Source organism: Choloepus didactylus, chromosome 20, assembly GCF_015220235.1.
Source record: "Choloepus didactylus isolate mChoDid1 chromosome 20, mChoDid1.pri, whole genome shotgun sequence".
NCBI classification, from domain to species: domain Eukaryota; kingdom Metazoa; phylum Chordata; class Mammalia; order Pilosa; family Megalonychidae; genus Choloepus; species Choloepus didactylus.
This window is the reverse complement of record NC_051326.1, coordinates 41,842,236-41,863,627: the sequence shown is the minus strand read 5'-3', so window position 1 is coordinate 41,863,627 and position 21,392 is coordinate 41,842,236. Positions and strand designations below refer to the sequence as shown.

Here is a 21,392-nt window from a genome sequence, read left to right as displayed (position 1 = left end):
GTATTATTCAATTCTTCCTTGCCATTTGATTTTTTCCTACTAGATTCATTTAGTACTAAAGTAGAATTTGTATTTATTTCCATCAGAAGGATTGATGGCACTATCTAGTTAACTATGTGAACAAAGTAACTACCTACCCTCTCTGAGACTCTTCTGTCCTCAGTAATTGGGTTCCTCGGTGCAGGTAAACTTAAAAAATCTCTTTTAATCACTGACTATTCCTTTCTGTTTTTGTTTTTTTTTTAAGCATTTTCTTTATTAGCAACCTATTGCTGGGTTTTGCATTTAACTTAGTCTGACTTTCTCTTCTTTATAATGGAAGAATTGTCTGTGCATTTTAATGTAATATTTTTCCCTTGAATATGACGTTATGCTTTTTATGAACCACCAATCCAGTGCCCTTTCCACTCTACCAATTGTGCCGAGGTATATATTTATTCCTGAAGCTTGTGATGCATCTGTAAACAGCCTATTATGAGGTAAAGCACTTAAGTGACAGGTAGAATTGTGACCAGAAGAGAATAGTGTTTACATTAATTTTTTCTCATGAGGTTGTTCATGCTTCAAAGTCAACAGTGACATGCTTGGCTAGAGCAGTGTCTGCAAACATGTTTAAACATGCACCGGTATTAGCAGCGTATACTTGAGCACCCATGTGTGTGTATTTACTTACAAAGGATACAAATCTATTAATTTATTACATGTAAACAGATATCAGTTTAAAATATTTGATAAAAAATACCAGAAATAAAAGTTCTATTATTGCTTTTTTGCCCTTCAGTGTAGAAATGTCCCATCTCCTCATGGTGCTTATCATCCACCAAATTATCTTAACATTTTATAAAAATATGGAAACTAGAATGTCTTACTATGATTTTAGCACTTGACAGCCAATGCTGTGTGTAGTAGCTGGTCAGACATTTTTCTTTAAAATAATGGCAAATGGCTTTGAATGTTGGGCCAGAGGCAGGATAAGGTGATATTTTTATAACCTAACTCCTCTTTTTTACTGGTTAGATATTTAGGAGCTGAATCCTTCTACATTTAGATTATGACTCTGGTTAGACTACCTGCAGAGTTTGACAAATCACAGACTTGTTATTACGTTAAGGTAGTCTAGATCTGATAGTAATTTATCAACTGTGAGTTATATCTGATATACTTATTTTCTCTTTAACTATTACAAAAGAAACACATATTGACTGAAGACAACGAAAACAGTAAAAAGAAAGATAGGAAAAATCATCCATAAGGACAATTAACTTTTTTTTTTTTTAAGACAGTTTCAATCAGGAAACTTTTAAAGATACATTTTAGCTCCATAACATAAAGCTGACAAAAGTCTTTCAGCCACACGTTCAGACAGAGCTTTACGTTATGGAGCTTTACGATTAACATTTTGATGTGTACTCGTCTTAGTTTTTTTTATTATTATGAGATGCACATACATTGTACGTGTGGTTGTATAATCTAGCCTTTTACGTGGTAACTTATCATGAGCATCTTTGGTGCTATAATCTTTGTTAATGATGCATGTTATACCACTGCATGAATGCATCAAGTTTTATTTAACCAATCCTTAATTGTTTGAAATTTAGTTGTTTCCAACTCTTCACTGTTATAAATAGCATGACAAAAAAATTCCTGAAAAGATTTATTGTCATAGGTGCCTGAATATTTCCTTATGATTTTGATCCAGAAATAAATTTTATAGCTCAAATGGCCAGAACAAATTTAAGACCCTTAAGATGATTTTACATTATGAGGCTGATTTTACACCCTCAATAACATGCCCAGGAAATGCCAGATTTCCCCCAACCTTGCCACTATTACATTTTATTGCTGCTTTTAAATCATTGCTTATCTCAAAGACAAAAAAGGTATTTTCTTTTGGTTTCAAATTTGTATTTTTTGCTGTTGACTAAAGATAAGTTTCAAAATACTTTGTTAATTCACTGTTCCTATAGTGTTCTGATAGGAGGAAGTGAGCGTATACACAAAGATTTTTAGATTGAGTCATAATTAGAGGTAACAGCCTTCTCCTTTAAATTTTTATCTGGTTTCATTACCTAGAAAAGTAGACCAGAAAAATTAAGAAGAAAATTAGTCAGGTGATATTGAAGTCAACTATGATAAGAATAACAAAATAATTAACTAAATCTATGTTGTTCTTTTTTAAGTTAGACGTATCATTTCAAAGGAAAATAATTTTACAAATGTCACCAGACACCAACCTTCACAACGGGGGACAGTAGAACTCCAAACGACATTTCCATCCTGTAGGGTGCAGGTGATGGACTCTGATCCTTGGGTTTTGACAAAGCCATCATCACAGTGGAAAGAAACTGAACTCCCAAGTAGAAACCTGTCACCAAAACGCCGTCCATTTATAGGAATACCAGGATCATGGCATTCATTCTGACCAAATGCTGAAAAGGATGACAAATAGAAAATTAATTAGAATAAAAATATCCGAATGTTAGTTACATGCATTTAAAAAAGAAGAAACAAACCATGCTTATAGAGCAATTTATTGTCCCAAATTTCAGTTGTATCACTTGTAGATAGAAAAATACGTTAAATAAATAGGCCCAATAGCTAGTGAGAAGGGGTGGGGGTGAGGGGGCAGAAAGATAAATATGCACAACTATGATCTCTAATGCATTTTATAGTTTGTGAAACACTTTTCATATAGACTAAGAAAGAGGGTGAATAAATATGGCAAGTGGTAGACAGGGGAGATACTCAAATAATCTAAGCTATACTCTTGGCTCTTGTGCTTATTTTTGAACTTGGGTACATTACTCTAATGATCAGAGCATATATCTTTACTTAAAATCTGAGGAATATCAAGCCTATATTCCAGATTTGCTGTAGCACTAAATGAAATAATTACCAGCAAATTCTAAGTGCAGTGCCTAAAAGTAGGTAGTCAGTAAATGATAACTTTACTATTACTCATATTAACATTATCTCAGCAATGCATTTAGTTAGATGTTTTCATTGTATCTGTTTTGCAAACAAGGAAACTGAAGCAAAGAAAAGTTAGCTTTTGTATCAATTCAATTTATATTAGCAAGTGCTAGGATTTGAATCCATGACCCTGATCTCAAATGCCTTGATCCCTTTTACTACATTATTTTGTTGCATGGAGGGAGGACAGAAGGAGAAGGGAAGGGAGGGGGAAAAAAGGGAAATCAAAAGAGAGAGAAGAAGGGCGAGCCATCTAGCCCTTTACTATAAGTGTGCCCAAATTCTAACCTAAATAGAGTGATACAATTTTTAGGTTATTGGGATAATGCTATATAAGTTTGTTGCACTAATTATTTTTATAGGGATTATAAAACATCTGAAATAGCTTTGAAATTCAACTTAAAATTCTTGTAAATAAAGTGGGAATATGAAAGTGGTGCTCAGGTCATACGTACTTGTGTAGGTGATATTGAACCCTCTGCCAGTCGTGGAGTGATCAGACTGGAATTCCAAGCGCACTATGTGCCCACTACTGGCCAGCTGGGACGGTACTTCATTGCCAGAAAAAGTACCAAGAACAGTTACTTCAGATATTCCATCATCTTTGACCGCAAGGAAGTCAAACTGAGGTTCCACATCAAAATCGTTAAAAATGAGGTGAATTCGACTTCCTGGCTCAGATATAATCAGCCAAACGCAGTTCATGTTGTTGCCATATTCTTCTGGATAATTTGGTGAGAGAATAATCCCTGATGGTGCAGTAAAGTTAAAGAAACAGGAAACTGCAAAGACAGAAATAGATTTTCAAATAGTTTTGCAAATATCCAAAGTATTAGAAACATGAAACTAGTTGCTAAACTAGACAGTGAAGAACTTGGAAAGGAAATCCATACATGTAAATAGCAAAGATTTTCCAACTCTTTTTAAGTTGGTAATTCTGGACCATAAATTCTCTCTTACCCCAAATAGTAGAATTTTAATTGAATATTTTATTATTTTATATAACAAAACCAGACCCTATAAATAATCAAATATAGGCTTGATTCGTAAACAATCCTACCAAGTTGACTGAAAATCTGTGATAGATATTTTAGTATGAGAATATGTTTTTGTCATGGAAACTAGTTTTCCAGAAAATAATATTGCTTTTCTTTAGTCTTCTGTTCTGTGATAACTTATCACTTTCATTATTTTTTTTTATTTTATTTTTGGCTTTTAGGTATATCCCTTTCAAGTTATTTAATTTTTTATTAGTTCCAGAATAAAGATTAATAAGCAAATAACTTGAAAAATTATGCCATGTTTAAACTGAACAATATAAAAATCTCTTGAACAATTTACTTTTGAGAAAATTTACTTTTAGAGGAAGCAAGTGCTGAATTTATTTTTAGGGTATGGTTTGCTTCTACCTCCACTTAATTTCTTATTTTTCCCAGCCATTGCTGTGTTTAATTCTTAAAAAAAAAAAAAAAAAAAAAAAAAAAAAAAATTCCCTTTTAAATTGGCTATGAAATATTTCCAAACCAGTACAACCACTATGTTCCACATTGATGAGCAACTTAGGTTTAAACAGAATAAAACGTTAAGTCATAAAAGGATTCCATTGGTGTACTGAAGTCTAATACAGTATGGCATTAGAAGCTCTGGATGGAAGCACTGGTATGTTTTATGTTCTTACTAGTCGAAAACTCTCAGCTACCTTTTATCTGATATACACAATAAAATCATTGATTAATCATAATTATGTGAAGAAAGCAGAAAAATTGACATTTGAAAATACCCTTGCATGTTTCTGGTAAATGAGCACTCCTAAAGCTGTTTAGAAAGCTACCCTTCCTAAATGCATGCTCTGTTTTTGTCTCTTTCTTTCCCCTTGCAAGGCAGTTGCAGAACAGAATAAGGCACAATACTCACATACACAGCTGGGCTTGTTGCCAGACCACTGATTGTTCTGCTGACAGGTGATAACTTTCTCCCCGACCAGTTCAAAGGCTGCCTGGCATTCAAAAGTGAGGGTATCTCCATGGAGAAAACTGCTGCCTGTCCTCTTCCCATAGGCAGGGATTCCAGGGTCCCCACATCCTCCCTTTTCAATTTCTGAAAAGGAAAAAAAAAAGAAAAAGAAAATATTAAAAACCACATAATGGACATTTTTAAGTCTAATTTAGAAAATGAACAAATGTTTTATTTTTGCTGTTGTAAAAATCATTTTCATAAACAGCTTCAAAAAGACAATCAATCCATCTAACATTGAATTACAACAGCCAGAAAAAAGGTGTAATTTAAACTTGAGAGAAAGGTGTTTATTGTTTTTAAGAATACAAATGGCTACACAGATGTGTTAATGCCAATGTTATAATTTCTAGATTTTTCTTGGCCCACATATTTTCTGCTTGCTATCTGCACTTACTAGTACTAAAATGTAAATACAGATTTTTGTTTTAATCTATATGTTTTTTAAATTAAAAAAACAATAAAAATAGATCATTCCCTACTCAATATTTAAATCAACATATCATTTAAAAATTATTTCTCTCAAAATTTTTTAAAACTCATTTATGAAACAAGATGAATATTATCGAAAGATGAAAAGAAAATATGCAGTCAAACCTGTTTTCCTTACTATGTAATTGTAATGAAATGTGGAAACAATCCCAAACTATAAATATACTTTGAACTTTGCCCTGTTTGAAATATTAACTACATGAGAATTTATTAACTAAAAAGTGTTACTGTATTCATTTATTCATTCAAAAATATTTATTGAGGACCAACTACATTATCAGGCGTTGCTCTAAGTGCTGGGGGAAATAAGTGAAACTTCTTGTACTCATGGGGCTACATTCTATTGAGGGAGATGATGGAATAAATAATATAAATGATTTCAGAGAATGATAGGTGTTTGGAAGCAAAATAAATGAGTGCAAAGGAGTACAGAGAAATGGATGGAGAAGGCAGCGGTGCTGGATGTGCGAGCAAAGCATTGCTGACTGTGAAGGTGACGTTTATCCCAAGACTTGATGCTGGGCAGGGCTTGTTGAAACTATGGGGAAGGGCAGAGTCAGGAGGAGGAAACAGAAAATGTAAATGCCCTGAGCTAATTAACCTTTTTGAGAAGCAGATCCAAGGCCAGTCTGGTCAGTGCTGGTTAGTGAGGAATAGATTGGAAGAGGTGGGTTTGAAGACATTCATAGAACACATCTTGGAAGCCTGTTGGACTTTCTATTTTATCCTGAGTGATGCAGGAAGCTTTGGGAGGGTTTTAAGATAATACGTCACACAGTTTGACTACAAGTTTAAAAGATCACTCTAGCTGCTAAAGAATGATAGGCTAAGGGGGAATGGGAGATTTAGAGTGGAAGCAGGGAAAAAGTAAAGTTTCAACAAATACAGGCCGTTTTCTAAGAACAGGTATCTCAAAAACACATTGATGGATTTTCCTTCTAAAGTTTTTCATGGGCTTGCACTTCATTATCTTTCAGAAATCAAAAAGTAAATTTGAATTAGTGTTTTATTCTCAATCCAACAAATTTCTAATCAAGCTTTCATTTTTGAAAAGCCTCTAGAATGACTCATAACTGAATTTCTGAAAAGTTTTAAATACATGCCTAGTTGAGAGGCCAAACACATGTCCACGAATTGATCTAAAGATGGCATATTTTATTTGAGAGGAGAAACTTGTACTTTCAAGTATTTGAAAATATTAAAGAGATGATATCGATTTATAATTTCATATTGGTTTCAAGACTTTAACACATTGGACTTGAATAAAAAAGGACATTACATTTTCTGTATTCTTAAACAGAATATATATACTATATGTATATAATGTATAGTGAAATATATATATATTCACTAGAGGCTCAATGTGCTCTACTAACCTTACACCGAGGCTGTCAAATAAAGAAGATAATCATTACAGTAAGAGTTGTATGAGAACAAAAATATTCCTTGATGCAATTCAGGCCCAAAGATAGATATAGAGCACACTTTTTCTTTAGGATAATCTTTGGAGTTCAAGCTGGGAATGGATTTACTTGAATTTAACTCTTGGGATGCCTTGAAAGTGTCTTCTTTCACTGAAATAGGCAAAGGGAATTAAAAATCCCATATGATTTATAACAGATATAGCTTATCCTCACAGAGATGTCAAAGGGCTGCTGCCTAGGGTCCTGGCAGACACAACTCAGTAGTCAGGGGTCAGGCAGCCAGACTTGGTTTTGTATCCCCTGGTCTTTCCATGGTCCCTATGAGCAATTTAGCCTTAATTTTCACATCATCATCTCACTACTTCCTACTCAAAAGGCAGTTGTGAGAATTAAATAATATGCTTCACGTGAAGTACCTGGCACATGGTACACACTAAATATTATCTGTTACTATGATTATTAGCAAATCTTAGGCTTTCAGAGGTTTCCTTCTATCTCTATGATGCTAAAGTTCATATTTTTTTCTTAAAATAAGTGAATTATGACATTTTGGGACAATATCTTCCATATAAATTTAGTCAAGGAATGCCTAATTTTTCAGAGTTTTCAGAAATAAGATGATTATAATTAGACACAGCAGAGATACAGACAAGTGTATTTCTGTTTTTCATGATGATGGTCAAGATAGTGTCCTGTGGTCACTTGCTTCCACCAAAGATACTGATGTTCATTTACTGAAATGCAGAGCCTCTGTTGGACTTACATAGAACCTGGGTCTACACAATCATTATTTGGTGTCTGCACAGGACTTCCAAAGGCCTTAGAGATGCTAGACTGGTTGCCTACCAAAGTAGTATGGTTCATAATCAGTCGATATGTATTGTAGCTTTTATTTTTCTGCTCTAAAAGAAATAAGAAGCTGTCCCATGATTATACCAGTTAAGCTTCATTTCAGAGAGCTTACAATTGGACATTTTGCATTCTTGACCCCACACACTGTTACTATTGCCTGAAAATACTGTGAAAAAATCCACACATATGTCAAAATGTCCCTTAGGGAGTGGTATCACCCTCAGTTGGAAAATACTGCATCTACTTCACATGTTTTTTTGAACAAGTAGATGAAGATGACACTGTGGTCACTGATATAAGTAACTGCATCAAACTTCTCTACATCATGAAATGTAAGATGTTAAATATGATCTTCACATGCTTTCTTTGAATGAAAAACTACAGTTTGGTATCAATTAAAAGATTGAGTCCCTGAAAAAAAAAAAAAAGACTGTCAGAATATCTCTTCTAAATCATCAAACTAGAAAGGGGATACAACAATGAAGGAGCCTAAAGATAATAATTGGAATTAAATTGTAATTATTTCCTCACTATTTCTCTAATACTGAATAGTTGAAGAGAATGTTTCTAAGTATCTTGAAATATTTGTACGAGAATATACTGGTGACTCGATGGTAACAGTACTGCTATATTTTATCTTTGAAGAACTCAGCTTTAAAAGTATCAAATAATATTTTGTTTTCAAATTTCTATATTAATTGAACTTTATTTAATGAAGGATTTATTTTTGAAAAATTTAAAAATATATCTGTGAAAATTTATGTTAGAATGATATATTTTACATTCATATTCAATTTCAGCATTTCATTTACAGGCATATCAATATAAGGTAACACATAAACCAAAATACTTGGCTTGACAATTACTCTGATCCAGGAATTCCTGTTTCTTGTACTATCACATGGTCTTTTTGGATGGAATACACTTTTATATAAATGGGAGTAAGTATTAGAAAACATAATAGAGGAGCCACGTGAAATAAATTCCCATAAAGAATTTATCATGCAAATTTCTTAGGCAGGTCATTAAAAATACTAGGTTGAACAGCTGATTATTTGACCCATTTTCAATCTACAAAAAGGCAATATCATTCAATGAAATCTAAGCCTCTTGTCACATAATACCTTAGTTGCTCTCTTTGATATTTACTTACATAGCTTCCCAGTAAGACTGCTCACTAAATGAGAACTATGTTATTATTCATCTTTCTATATTTTGTATCTGTAATAAACACTGGCACATAGTACTAGAAGCTCAGGTGAATGAATTCCTGTTTGAGTAATAACTAATTTCTGTTGGACTTCTTTATAATACTGAATACCCTGGCTTTGTATCACTTATTAGGCTTTGTTTAATTGCATGATTTTTCAACATATTGGGGTTTCTATGTTTTCTGTTTTTTTATTAGACCTTGTCTAATTTTTTTTCTATGAAAAATATATTGGAAGACCTTGACTTTTCTAGCTGTAGGGTCTAAGAAATAAGCAACAAAATCAAGTCCCTGCCCTTTAGGAGCTTGCAGTTTAGGGCAGTCAGCAGAATGCAGTGTAAGAGATGATAGTGACAAGAGGTTCTGTTTAACAGAAATGATAACATTTGAATGAAGTGAGAGAATAAACCATCTGTGAAACTAAGAGAAAAGCATTCCCCATGCAGCAAACAACAGCAAATATAAAGTGTTTCTGATTTAAGAATATCTCAGCAGTTTCAAAGAATAGTAAGAAAGCCCAGTGTGGCTACAAGCTGATTAAGGCAGGGATAAGTAGAACATGAGAAAAATGAGCTGGTCAAGGACCAGAAGATGCAGGGTCTTTAGACCATGATGAAGATTTGGACTTTCTTCTTTCATCATGCTTTGTTATGATTGTGCTCTAATCATCTTACATGAACTGGATAATCATGTCACTTTTTTCTAATGTACTGTAAAACATCATGGCATAGAAAAGATTAGAGAGAATATACCTAAATACAACCACAGAAAAAAATCTTACCTGCTTTCTCTGTTGATTTTGGCTTCCTTGCCAGGAAGAACTCCAATCCAAAGGAAGTTAGTTATCACAAAGATTTTAACTTCTATCAAAGGAATCATATATGCTTGGAAGGCAATAGGATTCAGAGAAAAGACTGGGAACTGAGGAATCTAGGTTCAAGTCACAGCTCTTATTCATTAATCATGGAAACTTGGGTTTATTATTCTCTTTGAACCTATTCCAAAAATATGTGTGGAGCACCACTTGGGTGCCAAAGTTCTAGGACCAAGAATTTCTTATCTTCAATAAATCAGAGTCTAGTAATTCTGGCACTGTAATGGAGACAGTTACCTCATCGAAATATTCTGAAATAAATACTAAGCATAAAATTACCTTAAGATAAAAAAAAAAAAAATCTAAAGGGAAATGTCTTCAGACTGTTTATATATAGTTTGTGCCCAGTCATTCATCATTCTATAGGTGATGCAATAAAAATATAGACAAGAACAACAGCAGTTATGCTTAAATTACATCAAAATTTTTTTCCAGAGGAATGTAATCCCAGCCATGGGACAATACCCAATGGAGACTCCAAACCTCAGAACAAGCCAGGGGATCAACCAGAGTTCAGTGGCTGCCACATTTCACCTTTCATTAATGAGGTGTTCTTTGCAAAGCTCATTGTGCTTCTTTTCAATTTTAATTTCCATCCTCTCAACCAACACCTGGCATTAATGACCCCTTGAATTCCAGATTAAGCAAGCCAAAAAGAAAGGAAACCTTAATATGCCAAGATGGGAAAGAGTAACTACAGTCCATGTTACTAGCCAACTTTTAGTACCTTATGCTCCTTTCTGCTCCTACATAAGGCTTTGTTTCTCATCTTTTAAAGGGATAGCTTTTCCTGAACCAGCTTTGCTAAAGAAAGTGTAGGAAGAGGGGCTAGTGAGTAAGTTAGATTCATAAAGAGTCTGAGTTTTGGTCCTTCATCTCCAACACCCTCTCACCAACACCAACCCTTAAGGATCTGTGCCAGTTTGAATGTATTGTGTCCCCCAAATGCCATTATCTTTGTGGTCTTGTGTGGGGCAGAAGTTTTGGTGTTGGTTAGATTTGCTTGGAGTGTGCCCCACCCAGCTGTGGGAGATAATTTTGATGAGATGTTCCCATGGAGGCGTGGCCCCACCCATTCGGGGTGGGCCTTGATCGGTGGAGCTATATAAATGAGCTGACTCAAAGAGGGAAAACTGAGTGCAGCTGGGAGTGATGTTGTGAAGAGAAGCAAGCTTGCTAGAAAGGAACGTCCTGGGAGAAAGCCGTTTTGAGGCCGGAGCTTTGGAGCAGACGACCACTGGCCGTCCTCCGGTGAAGGTACCCGATTGCTGAGGTGTTACCTTGGATGCTTTGTGGCCTTAAGACTGTAACTGTGTAGCGAAATAAATCCCCGTTTTATAAAAGCCAATCCATCTCTGGTGTTTTGCATTCTGCAGCATTAGCAAACTAGAACAGATTTTGGTACTAGAGAAGTGGGGTACTTTTGCTGCTGAGTTTGCAGATACCAAACATGTTGGAACGGCTTTTTAAATGGATAATGGGGAGTTTCTGGAAGAGTTGTGAGGAGCTTGATAGAAAAGGCCAAAACTGCTTTAAAGAGACTGTTTGTGGAAATATGGACTCTAAAGACACTTCTGATGAGGACTTGAGCAGAAATGATGAATGTGTTGTTGCAAACTGGAAGAAAGGTGATCGTTGTTTTAAAGTGGCACAAAATTTGGCAAAATTGAGTCCTGGTGTCAGATGGAAGGAAGAATCTGGAAGCAACAACCTGGAATACTTAGCTGAGGAGATTTCCAGACTACGTGTGGAGGACATATCCTGGCTTCTCCTTGCAGCTTATAGTAAAATGCGAGCAGAGAGAGATAAACTTAGAACTGAACTCTTGGGTTCAAAGAAACCAGAAGTTGATGGCTTGGAAAATTACAGGCTTCCAGGGGGTGGAATCCCAGAAGCTACAGCCCAACGTGAGGATGTAACCAAACATGGAACCCAGCCACCATTTCAGTACAAGCCAGGATTGGAGATGGAATTATCCAGAAAGGATTTGTGGAAAGTCCTATTGTCTGATGGCTTTGACCCCTGCATGCTTCATGCAAAGCCAACAGAATTTTTGCGAGATTTTTATAGACAGAGCCATTGCCGGTCTGGACTGGAGGAGACAGACAAGGAAAAAATTAAAGGAAAAATCTCTTCAAAGACAGAGCCATGGAGGTTGAGGTCTGGAGTCAGGAGGTCTAGGGCTGAGAGAGCGGAGCAGCCCACACGCAGGGAAAGGGTGAGTTTGCCCTGGAGGTCGAGGGCGGGCCTTCCGCCTCGTTGCTCAGGAAATGTCCTGCCGCCCCAAGCCCCAAAGAGGGTGGAGCACATTCCCAGGGAATTGGGGAGAGCCTGGCTGCCACCACACTGTTCTGAAGGGGTTGAGCGTGTGCCCCGGAGATGGAAGGGAATCCGGGAGCTGCCCCGATGTTTGAGGAGGGTGGGGCCGAGAAGGTGGTCTCCCCAATGTGTGGAAATGTTGGAGCACTCACCTAAGTGTTTGGAGAGGAACGGGCTGCAGAAAAGGCCCTTGGGAAGGGTTAGGCTCCCACTCTCTCAAGCCCCAAGGATGCAACATTGTTCTGTAAATGACTCTCAGACTTTGAAATCTAATGGACTTTGTCCTGTGGGTTTTAGGAACTGTTTTGCTCCTGTTAACCCTGTTTTCCTTACTGTTTCTCCTTATGGCAATGGAAATGTTCATCCTATGAATGTCTCTCCTTTGTATATTGGAAGCACATAACTTGTTCTAGGTTCACAGATCCACAGCTAGAGGGGAATTGTGCCTTGGGACTGACCACGTCTAAATTGATTTTGATGGGATTTTGTACTTAATTTTTGTTACTGAAATAAGTTTTTGTGATGTTGTGATGAAATGAATGTATTTTGTATTTGGAAAGATAATGTCATTTTGGGTTCCAGGGGGTGGAATGTGCCAGTTTGAATGTATTGTGTCCCCCAAATGCCATTATCTTTGTGGTCTTGTGTGGGGCAGAAGTTTTGGTGTTGGTTAGATTTGCTTGGAGTGTGCCCCACCCAGCTGTGGGAGATAATTTTGATGAGATGTTCCCATGGAGGCGTGGCCCCACCCATTCGGGGTGGGCCTTGATCGCTGGAGCTATATAAATGAGCTGACTCAAAGAGGGAAAACTGAGTGCAGCTGGGAGTGATGTTGTGAAGAGAAGCAAGCTTGCTAGAAAGGAACGTCCTGGGAGAAAGCCGTTTTGAGGCCGGAGCTTTGGAGCAGACGACCACTGGCCGTCCTCCGGTGAAGGTACCCGATTGCTGAGGTGTTACCTTGGATGCTTTGTGGCCTTAAGACTGTAACTGTGTAGCGAAATAAACCCCCGTTTTATAAAAGCCAATCCATCTCTGGTGTTTTGCATTCTGCAGCATTAGCAAACTAGAACAGGATCTAACACCATCTTGAGGTAGTAGGAAGTCACTGTATCTCCCAGAAAACCACGATGAAGTATGGGGATTTATCACAGCTTCAGTGTGACTCTTTTTCATGCAAATTTTCCTCTAGCCATACCAAAAGAATATTGTTTATGAGAATGACATATGTATATGTTTTCTCGCTCAGAATTTTTTTTTCCTACAAGTCTGTCACATCATTTCAGGAGGCTCCTGCTCCTGCCCATATATCCTGATGGCTATGTTCTACATAACTGGTCACAGAATTGCCCCTTTGTGTGTACAACCTCCTTTGAAGAGATACAGAGAAACCCATATCCTTCTTAGCATTCATCTCCACTCTGGTCGCTTTTTTCAGAGAATTTTCCCACCTTCAGCTTTTGCTGCTATTCCAGATTATGGATATTTCTTAGTTTCATCAAAGATGGACTAGCCCTCTCCTTTCCTTCACATTTCTTATTCTTGGGGTTATTTATTTTGGTTCAGAGAGTAAAGGTTAGCAGAGAAATATTTACTCCTATATTGTTAAACAGAAGAGCTCCCTGTTCTTTTCATACATTTGGAAGATTTCTCTTTGTGATGGGCTTTTTTACTGAGGGTTTTAAGTGAAAGCCACATTATTAGCAATTTCAGAGTGTGCCTGGATCATCTATAGTAAACTTTCCAAAAAAGTCAATTTATTTCTGAAATGATCTCTGAAGAAATGTGACCATCTTCTACTTTTTCCACATTCCCCTGTATTTCTTAAGGACAGAGAAATATTTAAAAGTATCTCCAAAATTTATTCCTCAGTTTTGAAATAAAATAAATACTGGAATCACTTTTAAATTCACTGTCCACACTGATGAAATTTCTCATTGCACTTTTGGAACTAACTACCTCTACAATACTAAAAAATTATTTCATCTTATTGATAAACAAAAGTGAATAGGAATAGACAGTTGTTAGTGTCCCTTCCAGTTTTATGTTTTATGACAACCTGAAATCTGTAGATGTAAAGCCTAGCAATAAAAATATGAGCCATCATCTTAGCTTTCCCTTGGTTAACAAATTTCACTACAAATATTATTTTAGGATCATCCCAAAGAGTTTATATAATTAAAATATGGATAATGTCACCCACCCACCCCCTTAAACCCTAAAATACATCAAACAAAAATGCTTCTCTACTTTTAGCTATATTCCCAAATAGTCTACTTTGCCCCCTGGTTCAGGTTATCATTGTTCATTCTCCATCATCTTTTACCATCATTGTTGCCATCTAAATTATCTCATTACTTCCCATCTTGCCTCTTCATTCCATGTTCTATACCGCAGCCAAAATAATCTTTCTAAACCACAAATCTAATAATAAACTTAACTTGCTTTAAATGCCTCTGCGAAGCACCTTCATTCATAATCTAAATTCCTTAAGTTGTTTTACAATGCTTGCCATGATCTGAACATTGCTAATTTCCTTGGGTCATCTTTCATCACTTCCCTCTTACAATCCATAATCCAAGCCTAGTCTAATTTATTTTAGTGCCTAATAGTATCTTCTCTTTTCAGCCTCCACTTCTGCTGTACATATTTGTCCACCCCCCCCACTTTCATATCACTAATTCCATTCTTTGTTCATATTTTAATTTAGATTCCACTTCCTCTGGGGCAGCCTGTTTCATATGCTCCCATAGCACCCTCTCGTTTCCCTGCTGTAAGATTTGTCACTCTGTATTATATTTATCTCCTCTGCTTCACTATAAGCTCTGGTGGCCAACACACAATAGGCAATCTACAAAATTATGTACCACAAATGTCATATATTTCCACATTTACATATAGTTTATATCTATATATATAGTTTTTTATTAACTAAAAAGAGGATATAAATATATATTAAAATAATGATGCATTTAATGAAGAAGCAAAGGTGTGTTTATGAGGAGATTTTAATATACTCTGGGGTCTTAGACAAAAAACACTAACTAATAACTCTTCTCCCAGCCTGAGATCTGGATACATTGAAAAATTAAAGAAACAGATGGAAAACAAAAATATTTCATTTTTATGGATAAAGTGCATCTATTTTGTTTGCAATTATAACACCATTTTTACTTGAGAATAAGTTAGATTAAAAAATGCCAAATAATAAATTGGATTTGGCTATAATATTCAATTCTTAATAGTAAAACTGATTGGCCAATAGCATTAGCAACTTATTGTATCTCTCTTTTTTAAAAACAAAGAGTTTTCTAGATATACATTAGAAAAAATGATGTTTTAAAAAAAACAGAGAATTGATGACTAACAGAGAGAGGGAGAAAGCTACTCAAAATATAAATCAGTATGGAACCATACTTGATTTCTAAAAAATCCACTTTCCACATAAAAATATAATTGGCCTGAATTTCACAAAGGTTTAAGAAAGGTTGGAGAAGGACAAGAAATAATTCTACCAGAAACATTAGTTACATGTCTTTTTGTTTGTTTGTTTGTTTGTTTGGATAGCCAAATGAGTGCTGTCACAATGGATATATGGAAACATTCCTTCACATTTCGCTTAAGCTCCTTTTCCCCTGTAGGGACTGTTTCCTTGTCAATGGCAGGGATGGGCCAGGTGAGGGGTAAGGAAGCAGCGCAGCTAGTGCAGAACTTGCTAGATTCACAGTGAAGTTTTACCTTAGTTCTCTGTGAATTGTTTCCACAAATAGATGAGAAATTATCAACACTTTTGTCAGGTTATTTCTCTTCTATTCTAAAAGCACTTTGGAAAAGTACTTTATATAAAAGTATTCAATGAATACAACTGAACACTGAAATTATATTTACCCAGAATGGAATATACATAAATAAGTTGATCTCTCTAAATCTTAGTAGATAAGATGATTTAATCTAAATCTTAGCAGAAAATTTTGAGGTTAAAATTCCTGCCTTTTAATGAAAATGATTTATCAAGAATTAACTTTCTGAAAACACTGTGTTCTGTGACTCTCAATGACTATTTTCTCACTAAATCTATCCTTGCCAGGGTCATACAATTTTTGCTCAGATTTATGAAATATGTTAAATTGATTGTTCCTTAGTCACCACAGCAGAATTCATTTGAAATTTTAAAATTATCACAAATTGATATGGTTTGTGATGCTTCCATCCACAAACGTACTTCTGAATTCCATATAGGTTCTCACAGGATTCCAATCAATAACTTCTGCAGCAACCACTTTGTTGTAGACCTTCAGGAAATATTTCTTTACAAGAGTAAAAAGCATTTAGATTTTAGAACCCTAAAGACTTTCTCTCACATGATATCAGACCAAGAATATGTAAAGTATTTATACAGCTTCTGGTGTTTTAACTCTGCCAATATAAAAAAAAAAAGATAGCTTGTTTATCTACCCTTTTTCTCATTTGCTACTTGACTGTCACCTCTGTTCTGAATTTAGGGTTAAAAACAAAAACAAAAACAAAGTAGGATAGATAAAAATATTCTAGGACTATCATAATTATTATTGTGTGGTAAGAGCTAAAAAACAAATGAAAATACACCAAAGATTGGTAAATGTTTACTGTCTGAAAGAATTGGTAAAAAGCAATAGTCTTTTTGACATTGCACCTACTTTTGGGTTAATTATCATTTTTCTGCGGCTTTGAATTATAAATCTCTAAAAATAATTGATTTCCTTTCATTATCTTTAGAAAACTAGATTTCAATGCATGGATTGCAATCTACCAATCCTTTCCTTTGGGGACAATTTCTGAGAATTTCACCACTAGAGAGAATCATAAGGTTTGGATATGGCATTTGCTTCCGGCATTATTGAAAGCTATATGGGTATATTATAATCAGAGCACTTTGAATAAAGTAAGCCTCTGTTGAATATTTCCTTGTCTGTCATGATCCGTAATATGACTTCAGAAAATAGCAAATTGCTATTACAGTGGCCTATGCTTGTTAAAATTATGTGTAATCATGTTTAATTATGGTGCTCAAGCGAAATTCTGTTGTTTGTGTAAAATACTACGTTTGCTTTTCACATAAATGTGACTAGTGTGACAAAAACAAAAAAGAGATATTTTTAAAGGAAAAGTCAAAAGCAAAAATGAATCAGGAATTACACCTAATAAGGTTTTCTTTCCCCTTTGTTACCCACTGTGAAACACTGGATTCTAGAAATCCATGATATATGTAACCACAGAAAGGAACTGTTTCAGCTATTCATCTCACCTGTCATGTAGAGACCATGAGAGTCTCTATACATAATTTTGGTTTAATTCAGACTTAAAACTCAATTTTAGCAGTGCCCAAATTATTTATAAGTGCTGCTGGAATTCAGGATTGTATTTGTAGTGCTGCCCTGCTGTCCTAGAAAGTAAAGAGACTGGGTCTCAGAAAGTACTTATTGTGAAAACTACAATTTTATTCAATACAAATCAACTACAGTAGTAGAGCCATATTTACTTGGCCAAGTTTCTTCATTTCCATGCTGATCTAAGTAACCTGATTTGGGAGTTAAAAGGTCTCATTGGGATATGAAGTTTCAGAACCAATAATGTTAGTTTCTCAGCTAAAGAGTCTAGCCTGGCATAATACCTGACATAATGGGTTACTGACTTCCAAAGATGCTACTGCTATCAAGCAAAGCAACTGAAATATTCATCAAAATTAAAGTCCACTTTCACCTCTGTGGGTTTCAAATTGATAATCAGATACATAAGACTCCACATATAAATGTCAAAATGTGTTTAGGAACTAGAAAGAGGAATGAGTCACTTAAAAGGGTGTAGATTTTCTTTTTAAATCTCAAGAGCCAAATTAATAAGGAAAGTGCCTCAAAATAAGAGAAGTATGTATGATGCAATTTTATTTTCCAGAATTAATTAGTAGCAACTCAATTATGACAATCTTACTGTAATTTTACTTCATTTTATATTATACTCAGATTAGGCAATTAGCTAGGTGTTTTTTGTTTGTTTGTTTGTTTGGGTTGCAGTCATTTGATTCCTAGATGCATATACATCACTCTAATAATAAACTTTGCATAGATCAAGGCTTCATAATGACAAAGCCTGGGCTTTTCCATAATCCCTGAACTCAGCAGGAGCCTCGACTTTTTGCCTAGTGAGAGAAGTATTTCAGTATGCCTATGAGGGAATTTTCACAGAGCAGCCCTATAATGCTCACAATCTGTACTGACCAGATGCTACTAGTTTATTGCAGAATTTATGTTCACTGTAAACTTTAAAAATATAACTCCACTGTACTGTAATTTCTAAAATTAATAAATGAAAATGAAGGATGAAGGTCCTGCTTAACAGATGAACCTGAGTTATCAAAAAGGAATAAAATATATTTACTATTCTAGAATTTATATTTTCAAGGAATAAAATGTATACATATTCCTGGTTTAGATATATATCTCAAATATAGATATATTTATATATTTGATTTTTGACAAAGTTTGAAAGAAAAAAAATTATTTATTTGTGTGTGCATGTTGGAGGAGGACAGTCAAGTAACACTCAGCTAACTAGAAAATTCAGATAATTGGAATATTTCTTTTCTAGGCCATTCCTTCAAAATCATTTACAACCCATTTTCTTGGAGCAAAATTAGAAATTTTTGCTAATTTTTCAGCAAAAAGTTTAGCAGGTCTCAGATTACTCAACTGCAAGTTGCTAAGAAATAGCACATGATCTTACTAAATCAAATCGCGAATACTTCAAGAAAAAAGCATAAACAAAAATCAAAAATAGAAAAACTTTTCCATATCCAGACCCATTGAGAAAAATCATCCGCAACAATAAAATTTTTCATAAACTACTTGCTTTATATTCTTGCTATTTTAAGGACCATATTCTATAAACAGGATAGCATAGTGCTTGCAAGAAAAGACCCTATAACCAGACTATCTTAGATTCAAATATTAGCACCTGCACTTATTATCTGTATGACTTTCAGCAAGTTGTCTGGAGCATCTGTGTCCCAGATTGTGGATAATAAGTCCTACATCATTAAAGATCAAATGCAAAGTGTTTAAATAGCACCTGACATATATTAAGCTTTATCTGTTTGCTATTATTATTTTATTATTGTTACTATTTTTATTAGTTTAGCAAATCACTCACCTTGAGAATTGCCAAGCTACATCAAAATCATTTGATAAGTCATTAAGAGATATAACTCCTCTGTATGATTCCTCACAAAACAACATAACCCCAGTCTAATCATGACAAACCACAATGTTGGGACATTTTATAAAAACCCTGACCAGTATTCTTCAAAACTGTCAAAGTCATCAACAACAAGGAAAATCTGATAATCTGTGACAGCCTAGAGGAGCCTGAGGAGATATGGTGACTAAATGTAATGTGATATCTTGGATGGGATCCTCAAACAGAAAAAGCACATTAGGTAAAAACCAAGTAAATCTGAATAAGGTATGGGCTTTAGTTTATAATGGATTAACATTGATTCATTACGTGACCAATGTACCATATATTGTAAGATGTCAATCAAAGGAGCAACTGGCTGTGGGGTATATGGGAACTCTCTGTCCTATCTTTACAAGTTTTCCATAAATCTAAAACCATTCTAATGTAAAAAAGCCTATTTTTATAAAATATACAAGCATTTTTCAAAAGTGTACTTACTATGGGTAAGAAGCAAACCAAATTTTGAAATTTTAGGTCTCAGCACCTTTGTCCCATTTTCAATTATATTTAGGCATAGGTTATGGAGTATTACCATTCTGAACTTTTTATTATAGCCACTAGCATATGCATGGATTGAAAAGATTTTTAGATTTCAAAACATCAAAATATGTTTTACATTTACACACCAATGTAGAAAACTGATAATAAAATACTCCCCTCAATGGAAAAAATCAGTGATTGCTGCTGTTTGTTATTGTCCAGTCAATTGACAATCAAATTCTTGTTACATTAAGAAGACTAAGACTACATATTTATAGTTTTCTTTTGTGCTGGGCATTATAAAAAGACACTAAAACCTGTTTGGAGTTGTTTTGTGTAGTGGTTGTCGTTTGACTACAGAAAATTGAAAACAACAAAAGTGTATTAGGCTGGTTCGATGTTCATTTTCTGTGTGGAAGAATTAACATTGTGATTTTATGAAACTGGTAGGCAATTTGATTTCTAAAATTAAATTCATAATGCAAAATATTTGAAAGCCAACTCTAGAGAAAAATGACTAATCATAGAAATTGTGCAGGTTCATCTTTAGAGACTGGATCCAGGCATTGGCAAGGGATTCTCCAGAGGGAAATGAGCATATCTAAAATGGGGAGGGCACTAGCACCCACAGTTCCTGAGGAGAAATACATGATTGTGCACTGGAGTAAAAGTGTGTTAAAATGGCAAATAAGAACTACAGTTACAATCCCACATGATTATTAGGTAGAATAAAAGGTGATATTGTTCTTCTACACTCTTGAATACTCTTCTATTGTTTTATGTACACAAAACAAAGAACAGGATGATTTCACAGGAAAAATAATAATTGTGTACTTTCTAGTAAATATCAGTCATCAAGGATAAATATTTAACACTTTTGAGTCTGTCCTAAATCCCTAAGATGCCTCAGATCTTCTAATTTATAGACTCTATAATTTTTTTAGAATAGCTTATAATTTCCACATATAATCAACCTCCTCTTCACTTGACTGCCTGATGATTGAAATTTGGTATCCCCTCCTGTCCTATTATTTCTTTTCTCTGAACTTCTGTCTGTTTCACTTATTTTAGGTATTCCTTCAACACTGAGCTCATGTTTTAGCTGTTCATTTTTCTCTACACCAAAAAAACAATTCTGGGGATTTGGTAAATGGCATATAAATATTTGAAGTTTGTTGATGGAGTAGGGAAAGTTACATTTAGATTAAAGAAGAAGGAGAAACCAGAAATCTTGGGGGTAGGGAAATCTTTCTAAAACTTGTTTTACTCTATCTCACTCAGTTTTCAGAAAATGCTTAATTATAAGATTTCTTTCAAAAGTATCATGCACATATCTATAATTCTTAAATTGAATTGCTTTTAAGATACTTTTTCAAAGTTATACTAAGGAGGAAATAGTTGAAAAAAAAAGAAGATAGGGAAACAATGGTAAATTTTGAAAAATAGTGAATAACAGAACTCAATCAAGATATGTCATTGAGAATCC

The 21,392-nt window shown here is 34.8% G+C and overlaps 1 protein-coding gene across 3 annotated transcripts in view; it reads right to left on the bottom strand.

The window, feature by feature from the left end:
• Window positions 1-21,392, bottom strand: part of CSMD1 (CUB and Sushi multiple domains 1) — a 2,222,584-nt gene that overhangs the window by 493,972 nt on the left and 1,707,220 nt on the right. For all 3 annotated transcript variants that reach the window (XM_037812751.1, XM_037812753.1, XM_037812752.1), the window contains exons 13-15: window positions 4,888-5,070; window positions 3,429-3,755; window positions 2,235-2,429 (exon numbers count right to left, since the gene is read on the bottom strand). In XM_037812751.1, the coding sequence (XP_037668679.1) occupies window positions 2,235-2,429; window positions 3,429-3,755; window positions 4,888-5,070 (705 nt within the window). The remainder of the gene's footprint in view (window positions 1-2,234; window positions 2,430-3,428; window positions 3,756-4,887; window positions 5,071-21,392) is intronic.